Consider the following 17,896-nt stretch of genomic DNA (forward strand, 5'->3'; position numbering starts at 1 on the left):
CAAATTTAGGTCCTAAGACGTCTTCCAACTGCTGTGATTTTTGTTTTCTAATTATCAACACACACACTCGTTGTCAAAAAATTGTAAAACTCAAGAGAAAAAGGAAACAACTCGTAATCAGTGTGGTTTTGGGATGTAACCCGTTCCCTTTGGGGAAGCGATGGAGGGGAGAGAGGACGCATTAGGTCTTTGGCCAGGAACACCGGGCGGCGGGGTACTCGGGACTTGTGGGTTCAACCGGGTTCGAAAAACCCACCGCCCAAGGGCCTGGGGCGCAGGACCATTCCCACTGCGCTCCTTTTCGGCCACCTGCGCGGTGACTTGGCGCCTTCCCTGGCGTAGGTCCCGGCCTCCGTCGCCCCCGCTCCGCATCGGTCCCCTACGCAGATACCCAACCCCGGCACCTTCCCCCGTAAGTGTCCACCGACTGAAAATAGGTCCCGAGTCCGCCCCCGACCCCCCTTCAAATCCTCCCCTTTAAACGGAGCCACCGGGTGACGCCGGGGGAGTTTGCGGAAGCGCCAACCGCGTTGGGCCTTGGGCGGATCCCGTGATTGCAACTGGCCACGCCCCTGGGTCCTCTTCCCCCATTGTGTGAGCGACTCAGGCCCAGGCCCCGCCCCCTCACCGCCTCTCTCCCGCGGCCCAACCCCTCCCCTTTTTTTCACCCCCCCTTGGCTCATTTCCGGCGGCCGCTGCTACCGCTAGCCCGTAAGGAGGATTCGACAGAGGGAAGAAACAACAGCCGCCATCTTGTTTGTGTGCTAGGCTGGGGGGGAGAGAGGGCGAGAGGGAGCGGGCGAGAGTGGGCAAGCGGGACGTCGGACTGAGTGCGAACTGCGGGAGCGAGAGTGCGGAGGGGAGCCGGGCCGGAGAGAGGCGGCAAGGGACGAGACAGTGGCAGGGGGCCCGGGGCGCAAGGGCTGAAGCGACCCCCAGCCCCCTCCCGCCCGCACACACCCCCACCGCGGCCCCGGAGCCGGGACGGCGTCGACGCCTAGGGGGGACCATTACATAACCCCGCGCCCCGCGGCGCCTTCGCCCGCCGCCGAGGGCGGCCCAGAGCGGAGCCCCGGGGGGGCGGGCGCTCCCGGCACCTGGCCGCCGGGGGTGGGGGCCGGAGAGGCGGCCGTATTTATTTATTTTCCGCGGGAGAGGAGGGCGAAAGAGAGCGCGGCGCGAGGGGAGGCCGCCTGCACCACCCTCCGGAGCGGGGCCTCGTCGGTGGACTCGGCGTCGGCGCGGGCGGGCGGCACTGTTCGGCCCGGCCCCCTCGGCCCTCTGGGCCGGCGAGCTCCGCGCCCGGCGTCCTCGCCGCTCCTCCGCCGCCCGCCGCGCGATGTGAGGTGGCGGCGCCAGCCTGGCTCTCGGCTCCGGCGAGCTCTCTACGGCCATTAGAGGCCGGTGCGGCGGCGGCGCGGAGCCCGGCAGCAGGAGGAGGGTTCGGAGGGTGGGGGCGCAGGTCCGGGAGGGGGCACCGGGAGGAGGTGAGTGTGTCTTGTCGCCTCCTCCTCTCCCCCCTTTTCGCCCCCGCCTCCTTGTGGCGATGAGAAGGAGGAGGACAGCGCCGAGGAGGAAGAGTCTGATGGCGGCGGCGGAGCTCCGAGAGACCTCGGCTGGGCAGGGGCCGGCCGTGGCGGACTGGGGACTGCGCCTCTAGAGCCGCGAGTTCTCGGGAATTCGCCGCAGCGGACGCGCTCGGCGGATTTGTGTTCCTGTGCCCTCCTCCCGGCCTGGGCTCAGGCCCGGCCCCTCGCACTTGCCCCTACCTTTCTATCGAGTCCGCATCCCTCCACAGCCACCGCGACCCGGCGAAGAGAAAAAGGAACTTCCCCCACCCCCCTCGGGGGCTGGCGGAGCCCCCCAGGCCCACCCCAGGGAGCGGGGCGGGGATCCCGGGCTGAAGAAGAGATTTCCCGAGAATTCTCGTTTTCCTCGCCTGTATCTCCGAAAGAATTAAAAATGGCCGAGAATGTGGTGGAACCGGGGCCGCCTTCAGCCAAGCGGCCTAAACTCTCATCTCCGGCCCTCTCGGCGTCGGCCAGCGATGGCACAGGTTAGTCTCCGGAGTCCTCTCCTCCCACATCCCCTTTCATCTTTTCTGCTCGGTGGACCTTTATTCTTCCATATTTTCTTCGTTTTTCTCTCTTCCTAGTTCTCTCCATTAATTTTAAAGGTGTTTGAATGAGCTGCTCGAAGACGATCAGTAGTAGCCCAACCATTTTCTTTGCTTCCTAATACATTCGTTGCAACATTATGTCATATCGATGTGTGTTCTGGAATTAGAGCTCTTGAGTGGTGATATAGAAATGGCATTTATTGTTTCCATGCAGTTTAATTTTGGATACGCCAATGCATTTGTGGGAAAGGGCTTTTTATGCAATTTTACTTTTATTTTTTTGTTGTTGATAGATGAGGAATTGCGAATCCTTTCGCCTTGGTTGCACTTACTCTGTTTCCTCTACTTTCTACTCTTCCTTTTCAAGATTTTCTCTTTTTTGCACAAGATTTTCTGTTGAGGATGAAGGTGTAAAAAAATCTTGGTTTTATTTGTTAGTGGGTGTGATTCCAGGATTTCGTGTTTGACGTGAGGTTTAACGTCAAACCTGAAATATGGTTTGAATGATTTTACCTACAATTCCTAGCTTTTTTTTTTTCCTTTGCTTTAAGAATCAACATGGAGCGCAGTTCATTTTACATCTTCTATTTCTTTGATGTGAGACCAAAATGTCTGAAACTCGAGGTTTTCAGGTGGGAGAGAGCAGGGACATTTTCTTTGCAGTTTGTAGTCACTTTGTTTTTTTTGGGGGGGAGTAGGGGGGAGATACTGATTTTGTGGAGTTAAGTGCTTGGAAATCAAGATAGAAATTCAGAGTCCCAACCATGAACTGATCGTACACAACTTTAAAATGTGCTTTGTGTTTGTGTGTTTTTGCCTTTTTATACTTTAAACATATTTGATTTCAGTTTAAAAAATCTCTACGAATTCTTTGTGGACTAGCCCTCTCACAAGAGATAGTGCAGGAGACTTCCTTCCATCATCCCTTTCTTACAGTTAGTTTGGTGCTGTCCTGATGACCACCGGCCTTCTCGTTTGCTGTCATAGTTGTTTGGGGTGCCAGGATAATGAAGAGGAAGAATGGTTGGCCATTTGACTGTCCACAAGATTCCCCCCCCCCTTACTACGGAGCATCTCTTGAACTCCCCAAGAACAAGCTCAACGTCATCCGTCCATCTGCCAGTGAGAGTACTTAATGGAGTTAAATGTACCCTTTGAGTTTCTATAGAACTTCTAAGCACATTTCTAAGTAGGTTTCATCTTAAAGGGTGAAAATGTAAGGGTATGGCAAATACTTTCGTTTCTTTGCTTTTATAAAATGTGTTATGAGTTTAAGATAATCAGCAAAAACTAAGGATTTTTGCAGAGTTCCTCTACTTCAGGCTTGTAACATTGGCAATGCGTGAACTTTGATCTGTCCTTATTTATGCCTTGAAGTTTCTGTCGTGTTCAGAGATTTTTTTTTTTTTTTAACCTAACCTTTTTTTCTCAGGATTCATGCAAATAAAGGGTAACCTATTCCTTTGCATTTATTATAGTGTCGTTCAGAAATTCTTATAGATCACTATTAGGCATGTTTTCACCTGTAGATTTTTGGGTTGTTTCTTAGTTTTTGTGTAAAATGGTAATGGATTTTACAGTTGAGTTTGCCAGTGGCTTGGGATATTTTAGAGAAAACTTCTTTTGTATGCATTATTTTTATTACTCCTTTTTTGAGCAGCTTAGCCTTGGAGTAATAATGCAAGTCTTGAAGGGAAGGCTGTTCTCTCTTTCTTGTTCAGACATCTCTGTTCAGGTGGCACTACTACATTCTCCAGGCTTGATCTGTGTACTTGGTAACTTCAGCTAACTCATTTGGTAGGGTCTCACCTCTCTAACACAAAAACTGTTTTGCTTCTTGAAATATCTTTAAATAATTATGAGAGTCCTAAATATATCAAGTGGGTTTATATAATAAACAAACCTTCAACGTTGAGATTGACTCAAGTCTTAGTACTAAGAGTTTATCTTAGTTACCTTTCTCTAAGTTTTGTAGTGAGGTTTGACTTCCCCTGCCTTCTCATTAAGATTCTAATCCAGGAATTCTTTGCTGTCCAAATTTTAATTCTAATGGGTCTAAGTTGTTTTTGTTTTGTTTTTTCTTTTTTTGGGGGAGGGGGCTTGGTTAGGGTAGATATAAAGAAATACTGTCCCCCTGTGAACTTCAAGTTGGGCACCATTACATTTCGATTTTTATTTTTTTTTAACATCCAGTAGTGTGTAGTATAAGTTCGCAGGCAACTTTTAACAGAGACACATCACTTTAAAACTTTAAATTTCAGACTTGTAAATTCTACATTTTGACATTTGAGTTGTTACCAATATTTTATAAATGTGAAAGTAAGTTGGTCTTTGATACTTGATTATGAATTTTATCTGAAAACTTGAAAATGATACCGAAATTCTAGCTACCAGAAACTTTTTTAATGATTGAGGCTTGCAATTTTTAGTGTATGTGTACCTACCAAGAGTGTTTGCGTGTACCAGTTTCATAGGAAAGAAAACTAGAATCCAATTGAGTTGTCATGCTAAAGCATTACAAAACAAATTAACGTTTAAATCTCAACTTCTGAATTTCTAAGGTTGGCTATGGATGCAGAATAAAAATGACTTAAAGATTGTTCTAAAAACTTTCCAGGTTGATTCAAGTAACTTGAATTCAACTTTCACATGTTGGAATGGAGAGGAAGACACTTATTTTTTAGCTTTTGTATCTTTATATTCCTGTTTCAATCATTTCACTTGATTCATTGAAAGTTTTAACTTAGTATGGTTAGCTCAAAACTGTTTGATAAATTATGTATTCCCCCCACCCCAAAAAGATCATAAAAGCCATTTGTAAAAAATTTTTGGTGAAATTATTGACCAGAAAAGCTGAACAGGTAAGTCCTGGAAATATTTCTTGAACCTATTTCTAATAATAACCTGAGCGATGTGGATGATATGTTGCCTTCATTGTACACTGGACATATTCTGTCACTGTCTAGTAAACACTTAGTGCTATATGTACTGAAAGGACAGATTCTGGAAAGGGGTGACAGAAACAGCGCTAGGATATGGTATATTAAGTAGGTAAAGACCCTCTGGTCTTGGTACAGCTTTGTAGTCATGTGTCAGAATTGGCTTGGATTTTATGCCTGTTTTTCATTTTAAAGGCGCAGGGCAGCTTGTGTATAAAATATACCTGATTTTAACCACTAGATTAATTAATGTGCACAATAGAGAAGTGGTGAGGATTTTTTTAAACGTCAATTTTACTTTCTCAAAATATTTTGTATTAGTGATTTATCATCATAACCAGAATTTTTTTTTCCAGCTCTTAAACCTGTGATACTGTGTTTTAATTTTATTTTTTACGCATAGTGTGTACATTAGAGTTCTGCTTCTGGCGTGTTTCACTTATGGCTCTTTGACCCAGTGAGATATTGCTGACCTCAGTGTTAAAATTAAAGTGCAAAACATTTTACCAAGTGCCTTGAACTCTGGCAATTGCTTATTCTCAAGGCTTTGTAAGTTCATTTATATGGCTTCAGGAAGGCTATCTGTGGTTGATAGTGAGATAAAATGACTTTTGTTAAGTTGTGTAAATCTTGTATGTGTTACAGTATTGGTGCCCTTCCCAGCAGGAGTTCATGTTCTGTTGCAGAGGTAACAAATGTATTGGCATGTCCATTGAATGGATGGTGAGGACCAAGGAAAGGTTTCTGCCCTTGGTTGCCTCTTGGCATTATTTTCTGTTTTACTTTGCTTTTCTACCTCCTTAGTCTATTCTATATAAGCGGCGGGGGGCGGGGGCATTAAAACAGTAAATTGAGAATTGATGGGTAGTGAGTGGTATTTGTCAGGACATTAAGTGGTATATAGGAAAGGGAAAATAGAGTAGGAAGAATGTTGCAGATACAAGTGGGAGTGTAAAATACTTCTTCCTGGTATATTTACAAAAACAATTCAGGAGTTATTCTGCGAAACACCCAACAATTAATGGAAAAATAAGACATGTTTCTTTTGTGGGTTTTTTTTGTGTTGAGATTTTAGGGTTTTCTCCTTTGAGAATTTTTGAAATTGAATTTGTTTAGGATGGCAAACATTAGAGAAATTAATGAGTGAGTTTAAAACTTGTATCAAGTGTAAAAATTTTACAACACTGAATTTTGCGGGTGATTTTTTTCATGTGATGGATGGTAGTTTTCATCCGAAATTTTAATGGGAGATTTTTTATTGCTCAGTTCTCAAAAGAGGTTTAAGGGAATAAATATTAAGTGAGGTGGTAAGCCTCTTCTGAACAGTTTGGATATTGTTTGTTTTTAGATGTATATCTTTTTAAATAAATGCCGCAAAAGGTAATTAGGATTAATTTAGTTGAGAGAGAAAATGAATTAAAACTAGTGAAAAAAAGTGCGTGGTTAGGAGATTGGGTTTTGGAGTCAGATTACTAGAGTTCGGGTCCCAGACCTGCCTTCATTAACTGAACCGTGGACCAATTCCTTAACCTCTCTCAGTTTTCTCACCTATAGGACCCCCCTCCCCCATAGGATTGTGGTGAGGAATCAATGGGAACTCTCTTTATCAAATGCTTAAGATGGTGCTTGCTGTAGCGTAGTATGTGCTCATTAAGTGTTAACTGTTTTTAACCTTACTACTAAATATACCCAAAAAATCAGTGATAGGTTTTTTAATGAATATGTGGAGACTGGAAAAAGAGAAGACCAAGTGCGTGAAGTTCAGAGAGTAGTCTTAGAAGTAAGGCTTATGGTGCAGAGTTAGCCTAGACAACATCTCCTCGGAGATTGCGTTTATTGAGAGTATAAGAATATGGCAGCAAAGATTAGAACAAGAATAAAAGTACTACATATACTGTCACGTAGGATGTCTTGTATATGTAAGTAATTGAAATGAAAGGGAACACATTTTTAAGGCATAATGAGAAATCAGAAAGATTGTTTTTATTGGAGATGTTCAAGCTAATGGCTTTTTGCTAAAGAATTGTGTGGTTGAACACTTTTCTACTTTTTATTTGCTTATCTGGGTCTTAAAAGAAGACTCATAAAGGAAGAGGAAGGAAAGTAGAAGGAACAGTGTGGCGCTTTTCACATTTTTTTTGACCACACCCAAGTAACTACATTTTACGTGGAAAACCAGAGACCCTGTCTCAGCAGAGGAACAAACGTACACTTACCCTCACTGCTTGTTCATGTCCCACTATTGTGTTGTGACCCACACTTCGGAAAAGACTGGCTTAGATGAGTTGACAAGGTGGCAATTGTATTGGACTAACATTTTCTGTATACTAGTTTTTATTCTTTAGTACAGGGAATACTCTGGGAATCCAGACAGACATAGACCCTTCCTTCCTGGAGCTTACAGATAAGGGGAGGAGAGCTGCATCCAAGTCTGATGTGACCGGCATTGCATGTGGGAAGTGCAGTGTATATTGGGAGAAACGGGACTAAACCTGTAATTACTGTCACTCTGGTGGCCGGCCGTCTTTGAGGAATTATTGTCTGTCTTTGGATCTGAAGGATAGATCCAGGGTTAGTAAGAGTGAGCCCAGGCTGGGAACGAGAATACGGCCTGTTCAGGAAACCTCTAAGTTCCATCTGGCTGGGGGTATAGCAAGATACATGAGCTTAGAGGTGAGCAAGGGGCTAGTCATGCAGGGTTTATAATGCTTATTGGAGTTTAGGCTTTCCATTTTAGCTCTTTCAAATGGATGAGACAGAACTGTACCTTAGATGATTTACTAAAGTGAGGAATTACTTTGAAAGGAACAGAGAAAAATATAAAGCTGGGAGACCAGTGAGAGGGCTGTTATTAGGATTCTAGCTGTGGTGAGGGTGGCCTGGATTAGTAGATGGAAAGAAGTGAAAAGATTTGAGAGAAGGTGGTAGTCTAAAGAACTTGGTGGTTAATTAGATGTTAAGGTAGGACGTTGTGATGGAGGAGTCAAGGATAATTCCCAAGTTTCAAGTTAGGGCAGCTGAATTGGTGAGGATGCCATTCAGTAAGAGCAATCAGGAAAAAACGTATTTCTGTATAGATGTGGGAAGAGGTGTGTGGACATTTTGAAGTTACATGATTCTCCTGAATTGAGTGTTTTCACTTGGTGTATCTCTCATTTCAGCCAACAAACACTGACTACCCACCAAGTTTTAGGCACTTGAAATATAAAGATGAACTAAGGTGCGAGTTCTGCTCTCAAAGACTTTAGGGTCTGGTGGGGTTGGTATACTTGTACACACAGTTTTCCCATCAGTTATACTCTTAACTTTTTTTTAAATGTTCTGGATAAAGGCAGAGAATAGGAGTTATATGTGACAGCGTGGGTTTGGAGTATTGAGGGGGAAACTTCATAAATAAAATGTGTATTTGAATGGGAGCCGGAGAAGTTAAACATATCTTATCTTTTAACAGAAGTGGGGAAAGTTGGGTATTTCAGGTGAAACAAATACAAGTGGTTCTCGTGTGACTGCAACACAGTCCATATGGTGGAGTGTTTTCATGGGAGACAGATGAAGAAGGATGTTGGGGTCCTGTTATGGAAAGCCAAGGATGTCAGATATGCTAAGGATTTTGACATTTACCATCAGGATAAAACTGTATGAGCAGGAGAGTGACATGGTCAGGAAAAGGGGAAAGCCTAATTCTGGCGACACTACAGGATCAGCAGCAGGGAGAGGACCTAATAGCAGGAAGACTGAGGGTATGTCATTTATCTCTTGAAATGCACTTATTTATTTTCCTTCAAAGTTTTTGGTATTGTAATTACCACACAGAATTGTTTAGTGTTTCCTTTTTTTCAACATCCAGGTTTTGTTTACCAGTTGTCATAAATGTAGAAAAACAGCAGATAACTCAAAAACCATTCACTCTCCCCTTTTTCTTTACAGATACATAATTTTCAGGAGGCTTTTTTTTTCTTTTTAGGAGATAGTATGATAGTTTCATTATCTAGAATCCACTATAGGTAGGTATTCCCTTAGAGCAAATAAACTCCTGTCAAGCAAACAAATCCTAGTCTTAACCATAAAGCTTCTCAATGTTACTACAAAAATCAAGAAATGATCAGTGGTAGTTAATGTGCAGTTTAGGTTTAATTATAAACATGTCATTGAGTTGATTTTTTTTTTCATTAAAGAACTAAAGTTATTTTATATATAGACGGTAAATGCATGATCTAATCAATCAATATTGACATATACATGTATAAATATGTACATGTATTAAGTATCTGTTGCTAGCAATTTATTTATTTTTTGTATTACTTTCAGGTGCACAAAACAATGTAATAGACATTTATCATTTATATCCCTCACACTGTGACAGCCCCCCTCCCCCCCATCTACTACCCCTCTGACATCACACAGTCATTACATTTTCCAGTCTCTATTCCTAATGTTGTACTCTGCTTCTTGTAACTGTGTACTTAATATATATATGTACATGTATATATAAACTTGTAGTTGACATTCCTTATTGTTCAGCTTCAGCTGAGTTGATTCTTAAGATGGGATTTTAATAAATAATAGTGTCCTCATATTTTAGTTAATTTCACGCCAAAAAGTGCCAATATATTAATAAATCGATAAAAGTAAGGCAAATTGTTGATGTAAAATTTGAAAAAGTGGCCCCTGGTCACATTCTCAGTCAGTTATAGCTCTACATCTCTGTTTAAATTTTGAGACCTATCTTAAATGTATTGAGGTTAAAAATCAACCTCAAGTCAATCCCAAAGTATAGGTATACCTTTCGATGTCACGATTTGAGGACAGTGTTAGAAGTGCATATTTTGAAATTTGCTGCACATTTGCTCTTTGACTGTTGGATTTCAAAATTCAACAGCTGTCAACATGCATAGCTATGTGATCCTGTAAACTTAATATCGATTATCATCTGATTCAAATTTATATATAACTCACGGGTTGTTTCTAGCTATTTGGGAAATTACTACATCTTTCTTGTCTTTCCAGCATGGCTGTTTCATTTAATTCTGTGTTCTGTTAAATTGCATAGTTTTAAGTGTGCATCTTTTTTCTCAGGTGGGTTGTTTACGATTAGGCTAATTCTGCTCCATCTACAGAGTATTAAAATACTATTTTTAAATAAAGTACTGAATGAAGGTTAGGAAAGTTGTTTTACCTGCTAAATTGATGAAGTTTGCAAAACTGCCTCATTTTAAAGGCAGAGGTGTTTTAAAATGTCATGCTAAGCTCCCAAAACAGCTGAGTTAATGTAAGAGTGCCCCAAACCAATAAGAAAGAGATCTTTGTGAGATTGATAGTTTCAGTGTCTAGCCAAGCTGTTGCTGGAGTTTTTAAACGTTACGTAGATTTGACTTTTCCTCTCCCTATTTTTTAAAAATCCCAAACCGCTCACTTGGAACTAACTAGTAGGGGAGTAGTTAGTTCCAGGTGAGGGGTTTGGGATCTGTGTGGTCTGAACTCTACCAGCCTCATCAGTCTCTTTGCTCCCCCTCCTTTGAATTTTTTCAGTTGCTGGACTGGCTGAGCTTCAGGTTGTTCACATCCTGTTCTCTTTCTCCGCACTCTTCACCCGTCCACCTTGTACTCATCCCCTGGACTCACCACTGGGGGAGATGAAAGAAAGGTTTCAAGAGCTGGAATGTTTATTTTTTAAAAAGCATTTTAATGCCATTGAAAAGTAGGAGCATTTCAATACCAGTGGAAGGAGGAGAATCAGTGGATGGATTCTGTTTTCTAAGTGGATACTTGAGAAGTGACTGACTTTAGAGTACTTCGTGTGGGTATTTTGCTTAATGTGCACAGTTTAAGAGCAGAACTGAGTTATTTGACTTCAATTTGCCTGAAATTTAAAAATAATCCTCATTGTTGAACAAATAATATGTAACTGGAAGAGATACTATTGTGTAGTAGAATTAGATTGTGAGCCAAAATGATCTCAATTTTAAGTTGTTTTGCGTTCTAGTTAGTAATTAAAAAATTTTTATTTATGCTCAGACAATGCAGTGTTTGAGATTATATTGTTAATCCTAATTTTGAAGGTTATACTTCATTTATATATTTCATGGTGGGCAATAATTGTCTGGTTTTTCGTTTCATGAAATTGTCTTGATCTTTTGGTTTATGAAAAGGCTAAGTGAGCTATTTATTTTACAGGAGATTATATGACTAAATATGCTGTGAGGACCACAGCAATGTAGGAGCCACCAAGGGTGACCTACAGAATCAGTATGTAATAATGAAAGGATGTTTTGACTCAACACTACTTTCCCACGTGCTCAATCCAAGTTTATTTTTGTTTAAATTGTCACATTTCTGATACACAGTCCATTGAATAAATCTCATGTATTCTGCTGAACTTTTCAAATAAGATTTAAGTCTTCCCTGTCATTCACATTTTGTTTGCATGACTAAGTTTGGACTGAATGTACACTCAGATGAACAAACATTTTATTCAAGGCCATTTTGTATTTGAGCATCATTAAATGTGTTTGGGAATTTAACAACAAACTATTTGGTAGAAGTAGTCTGCTGATGATGTTGATTGATATTTTAGAAAGTAAGCAGGAAATGTCTTCCTGGAGATAGTGTAAATTCATTCATTTCGTCAGTTGTATGTGATACTCTTTTGCAATATTTGCCACAGGATAGTTTAAAGGTAATGGAATAAAATTAGATTTATAAATTCTTATCAAAGAGAAAGACATGGGAGTAAGCAAGTCACACGTCTAAGCTCACCTTAATATCTAGAAAAACACTTGATGTCTTTTACTTTACCTCCTACTTCTCAATCCATTGCTCTTTATGTTTGCTCTTTACAACTCCACTGAACTGCTCTTACCTAAATTACTAAATATATCCTATTATCTACATTCAGTGAATTCTCTCTGGAGCATGGGACACCACTAACATTTCCTTCTTGGAACCTGGTTTCCAGGACAGTATTCCTGGTGGATGGGCTGGGAAATGTTGGGTTCTAGCATCTTTTGCTGGTTAAGCTCATTGTCCCTTAAATACTGGCCTTTCCGGTGGTCCTGTTACTGCCTGATGCTGACTTAAGCTACACAGTTCTGTCACGTGGCCATGTAGTGCTCTGATTGCCCATCGTGATGACAGTATCCCTGTACTCTTAGGTTGTCCGAGCCAGAAACAAGTCATCCTTGTTTCTTTCTTTTCTCTTAACCCCCTACCTATAGTCAGAAAAAGTTCTTTTAATTGGCCTCTGTGATGCCTCTGTTACCTTAGTACTCTGCTCCAGGGTTAAGTCCTAGCTTTCCTTATTTCTGCAGCAGCAGACTCCTGACCAGTCTCTCTGACTCTAGACTTGTCTGTCAGATTCATTCTTCATCCTGTTTGCCTGACTGGCCTCTAATGAACCCAAGTTTGTTCTTATATTTCTGCTTAAAATTCTTCAGTAGATCAATTTTCTGTCTAGAATAAAAACCCCAAACTATTGTGTTACAGGACCCTGTAGGTTGCTTCTTATATTTATTGAACATTAAATTATATTCAGCTGATCTGAACTAATCCTTGTGAAGGGCACGTTGAGATGGGGGCCTAAGAAGATGATTTATTTGAACCTTTATTTTTTTCCCTTTCCTTGATGGAAAAGGAAGAACCTGAGGAGTTTACATGAAATTGAGGCTGGTCAGTACTAAAACCCACTGTTTAATAGGATTTATTTAAATTATGGCATTTAAAATTGTAATTATTTTCCCTTGCATCTTCATACATACTGCTTTTAGTTTGGGACTTGCTTTTAGACTACTGGGTTTCATTTGCTATTTATGACAAACTGGCTAAAGATAATAATCTCTTATTTTAGTAGCCTTTTTACAGTATGCTGCTCATGAATTTGCTACCAGATTTTTTTTTCTGGGAAGCCTTTTTAGAAACAGCTAATGGGGAAAGATTTGAAATTTGATGGCTAAAATGACATCCACATACATACTAGGTTTTTGAGCGTTAGTACTCTTAACCCTACCAGTATAGAATTGATTATTTACAATTTGAGTAATTTTTCTTAGTCTGGAAATATTATTTAAATTTTAAATGCCATAATTTAATGTTCAGGAATCTAATACAACTGCTAAAAATTAAGTCTGTTACTTACATAGAGCATCTTAGTGGGACCCAGGGGCTTCGATAGGGTCCACGTTCAGTAGCAGAACAGTGTGATCTTAGGGAAGCCACTGTCAGCCTCAGTTACTGCGTCTCCAAAATGAGAGAATCCATGATTTTCACACTAGGTCCTCCCTGGGAGGGGCAGTGTTCTAAGAGAACTGAGAAAGATGGACCTTCATTCTTCCAATTCCTCGTCGGTCAGCACTGTTCTGCTTTTTATTTTTTATGTTTTTGTTTCCAAGTAAACACTGTACTAAGACCATCCCAAAGGATCCTTTGCACCACCAGGTCTATAACTTTTTAAAATAGGGTTAATAAATTTTTGCACATTTATATTACACATTTATATGCTTTAGAATCTGTCCTTTAGAATCTTTAAGATCCATCTCATTGGTTCTTAAAACAATTCCATGAGGGAGGAAGGTAGAATAAGTTTTACTACCTTTTGATAGAAAAGGTAACGAGCTCACAGTTGGGAAGTGACAGCTAAATGAGATCTGCTTATAAAATTCAGTTTAAATCCAGATATTTGGACTCCTTGAGCAGTGCCAAGTTAGATACCAGTGATGGCTGGTGCCATTTAGGAACCATAAAATGTCCAGAACTTTCAGGCATAGTCAAAGTAGGAATAATAATCGCAGCCATTGATATCAGATGAAATAATAGGGTCTGTTTGATCAGGGGTCAAAGTATATATGATTTTTTTTCATAGTCTTCCAGATTTAATCAACATAGTTTAAAAGGTTTAAAGTGGAGGTAAGAGAACTTTTATAAAGTTGCTATGATACTCAATCAGATATCAATAATTATAGTATGCAGTTGTAGAATTGCTAGAAACATTATCTAATTCATTCCATGAGCATGTGCTAGGTGCTGTTTGAAATGTAAATATTAAATGAAACCCTTATCTTTCAAATACTATTTGGTAAAGAAGTAAGATGCACATAAATACTTAGCTATAACAAGAGATAGGTTAGAGATAGCTATAACAAAGGGAGCCATCTTGGGAAACAGCAGTATTAGGACCGGTCTGAGTTAAAGCCTGAGTAGTAACTATAGTTAGGTCTGTTGAATGTACAAGATTGCCATTTAAAGAACAACCCTATAACCTTTATTTTTAGGGTCTACCAATGTAAACTCTCCTGTCTGCTTCACAATGGATCCCAACTTGTAATGTGATGTTAAATGTTTTACATAAACATGAAACAGCAGCAAAGTGCTGTAGTATAAGTTAAATTAAAACCCTTAAGATTCTGGGGCCTGCAGTAAGACTTCTGTGTTACTGAAGTTAATTTCTCAATGCACTCTGCTATTACCCGTTTCTGATATTGCAAGGATTAACAAGAATAATACAATTATTGAGGTGTAAAGAACAATATGTGCAAGGCAATGATCTAAATACATGTATTAACTCAGTTAATCCTCACAAATAACCTATGAAGTCGGTACTTTCCTGTTACACAGAGGTGGAAACCAAGTTCTCTGTGTATACTTTAGAATCATCTTGTCTGGTCCTGGAAAAGCTTGTTAGGATTTTGGTTGGCATTGCATTAAGTCTATAGATCGATATTGGGGCAGAATAGATGTCTTTATATATCAATGATTTGTACACAGATGTTTGGGGTATTATCTATTTGGGTAGTCTTTCACAATTTACATGTATTTTATAGTAACATTGTCAAATTTTTTTCTAAGTGTTCCCCATGTTATCATAAATTGTATTTTAAAAATTATTTCTAACCATTTTTTTGCTGATGTATAGAAATGCAGTTTAATTTGTTTGTATTTGTGGTATAGTCAGTCACCTTGCTAACTCTCTCACTATTTCCAGTTCTTTGCTTTGGATTTTCTATGTTGAGAGTTACATCATCTGCATACAATAAGTTGTGTTTCTTCCTTTTCAGTCTTTTTACTTAAAATTTTTCTTGTATTATTGCTTTGGCTAGGTACTTCAGTACAATGTTGAATAGAAGTGGTTGTCATGAGTATCTTTGTCTTGTTCTGATACTAAAGAGACTATTAATGTTGGTCTATTATGCATATTTTGTCAGTTTAGATTTTGGAAGAAACTTTTTTTATCAATTTAAAGAAGTTGCCATCAGTTTCTTGATTGCTATAGTTTATTTTTAATGTAATTCAGTATTGAATTTTATCCAATGCTTTTCTTCTTTTCTTTTCTTTTTTTAAACTTTATTTAAGTGTGTTTTTCTAGGACCCATCAACTCCACCACAAGTAGTTGTTTCGATGTAGTTGTGGAGGGCACAGCTCACAGTGGCCCATATGGGGATGGAACCAGTAACCTTATCGTTAAGAGCACTGCGCTCTAACCAACTGAGCTAAACGGCCACCCCCAATGCTTTTCTTACAGTCATTGAAATGAATCTTAGGTTTTCTTTCCCTTTGTTATATGGTAAATGACATTTATAGATGGTCTGAGGTTCTAATGCAAACCCTACCCCCTCCCCCTTCCTGATATTATCCCCATTTGATCATGATAATACATTTTTAAGGCACTAATGAATTTGGTTTGCTCTGTTTTTTTTAAGGATTATTGCTATTATGTTCATGATTTTCTAGTATTGGCCATGTGTGATTTTTAGAGTATTCTTTCTATTTCCTAGAAGTGTTTGCTTAAGGTTGAATTGTCCTTTCCTTGAGAGTACAGTAGGACATGCCTGTACAATCATTTAGATCTGGCGTTTGCTTTATGGAAAGATTAACCAATGATTTATTGTCTTTAATAGTAATAGGATTGTTCAGGCTTTCTATGTCTCCATTTAAACTTTTTTAAATGGGAAATTTCAATTTAATAGAATAAAGAACTCCCATGCACCTGTTATTCAGGTTGCCTGTATTTTTGTGTGCCTCCACTCCACCCCTTTTTTTTGCTGGAGTATTTTAAAGCCAATCTCAGATATGTTCTTTCATCAGAAATACTTCAATATGTATCTATTAGTTTAAATGATTTATTTTAACATAGTGACTATGCTAGTATCACACCCAACAAAATAATTTCTTAATATTGCCAGTCACTCAGTCCATGTTTATATTTTCTGTTTCTCTTCTTAAAATGTGTTTTTACAATTGGTTAGAGCCAGGTATACCTGGTTGTTGAATCTCTCATATGCCATTGTGATTTGGAGAAACTGGGACACTTATATAATTTCTTTTTTTCTTTTTTTTTTTTAATTAAAGTTTATTGGAGTGACAATTGCTAGTAAAGTTACATAAATTTCAGGTATACAATTCTGTATTAAATCCTCTATACACCACATTGTGTGTTTACCACCCAGAGTCAGTTCTCCTTCCATCAGCATATATTTGATTCCCTTTACCCTCATCTTCCAGCCCCCTCCCCCCTTACCCTGTGGTAACCACTAAACTATTGTCTGTGTCTATGAGTTTTTGTTTCTCATTTGCTTGTCTTGTTCTTTTGTTTTTGGTTTATACACCACGTATCAGTGAAATCATATGGTTCTCTACTTTTTCTGTCTGACTTATTTCGCTTAGCATTATAATCTCAAGGTCCATCCATGTTGTCACAAATGGTCCTATTTCGTCTTTTCTTACTGCCAAATTTCTTTTTGGTTACGGTTTGGTGAGTATTTTCTAAGGAGTTTATCCATTTTTTTCTTCTTGCAGTTTTTTTGAAGTTGATTAGTAGTATCGCTTTCTCTTTTTATTTTCTTTTTCCTTAACTTTCCCAGTTTCTTTTATTACTCTCTTCAAAGAAACAACTTCTGGTTTCTTGATACCCTCTCAGTTGTATCTATTTTTCTCTTTTCTTGATAATTGCTTTTATCTTTGATCATTCTTACTGTTCTTTTTCTAACATAATAACTTGGATACTTATTAATTTTTAGCTTTATTTTCTAACATAAGCCTTTAAGTTTTGAAATGTGGTATTTTTATTATTACTCAGTTGCTTTTATGATTTCCTCTTTAATTTGTCACTTATGTATATGTATGCTTTTTAAATGTCTTAATGGGTAGAGAGTTTTAGTTTTCCATAAATGTTCAGTAGTAAAAATATGCTGATGATGAAATATTTCCTTGTATACTCCAGGGGAAAAGTAGAATGCAAAATCACTCATAAAGTTTGTATGATCCCAGTTTTGTGAGTTGTATAAATAGAAATGATTAAGGAAATATATCAGTATATTAAACAATTTTCTTTGAGTATTGATGTCAGGTAAATTTTATTTGACACTTTCTTACATATTCCAGAACTATTCATAAGACACATTTTGTTTTTATGATGGATGAGCACATAAGATTTTTCTAAAGGAAAGAAAATTCCGTAAAAGTCTGGACTCTAAATCCTGTCTCAGTGTCCTGGGATAAAATTCAGTTCAATTAAAGTATGACCAGAATGCTTAATTGTGTTGGAAATTAGGCAAGGAGTTGATATGTAAGTAATAAGACACATCCTTCCCAAAGAGCTACACAGTCTGGTGGGGTGAGGGGCACTAATAATTTTGGTGCCATGATAGAATGCTATGAGAACAGGAGGGGCACATAGGGGAAGAGTTGTATTTAAGAACCAAGATTGATTGGACCAAATAGATCATTTAAAGTGGTATCTTGTCTTCAGGAGATGAACTATTTTTTAATAGGATAATCAGTTGTAAATCCAAGTATATTTAATTAAATACCCAGTAATTCCTTTTTAATATAAAAACTACTTGGAGAATT

The 17,896-nt window shown here is 39.2% G+C and overlaps 1 protein-coding gene across 1 annotated transcript in view; it reads left to right on the plus strand.

Moving 5' to 3' along the window:
• Window positions 1-1,492: 1,492 nt before the first annotated feature.
• The window catches only part of EP300 (EP300 lysine acetyltransferase), a 73,086-nt gene continuing 56,682 nt past the window's right edge, over window positions 1,493-17,896 (plus strand). Inside the window, exon 1 of the mRNA XM_019734493.2 lies at window positions 1,493-2,056. Within this exon, the coding sequence (XP_019590052.2) occupies window positions 1,963-2,056 (94 nt within the window). The 5' untranslated portion in view covers window positions 1,493-1,962. The remainder of the gene's footprint in view (window positions 2,057-17,896) is intronic.

The sequence above is a fragment of the Rhinolophus sinicus genome, linkage group LG02 (assembly GCF_036562045.2).
Source record: "Rhinolophus sinicus isolate RSC01 linkage group LG02, ASM3656204v1, whole genome shotgun sequence".
In the NCBI taxonomy this organism is placed as follows: domain Eukaryota; kingdom Metazoa; phylum Chordata; class Mammalia; order Chiroptera; family Rhinolophidae; genus Rhinolophus; species Rhinolophus sinicus.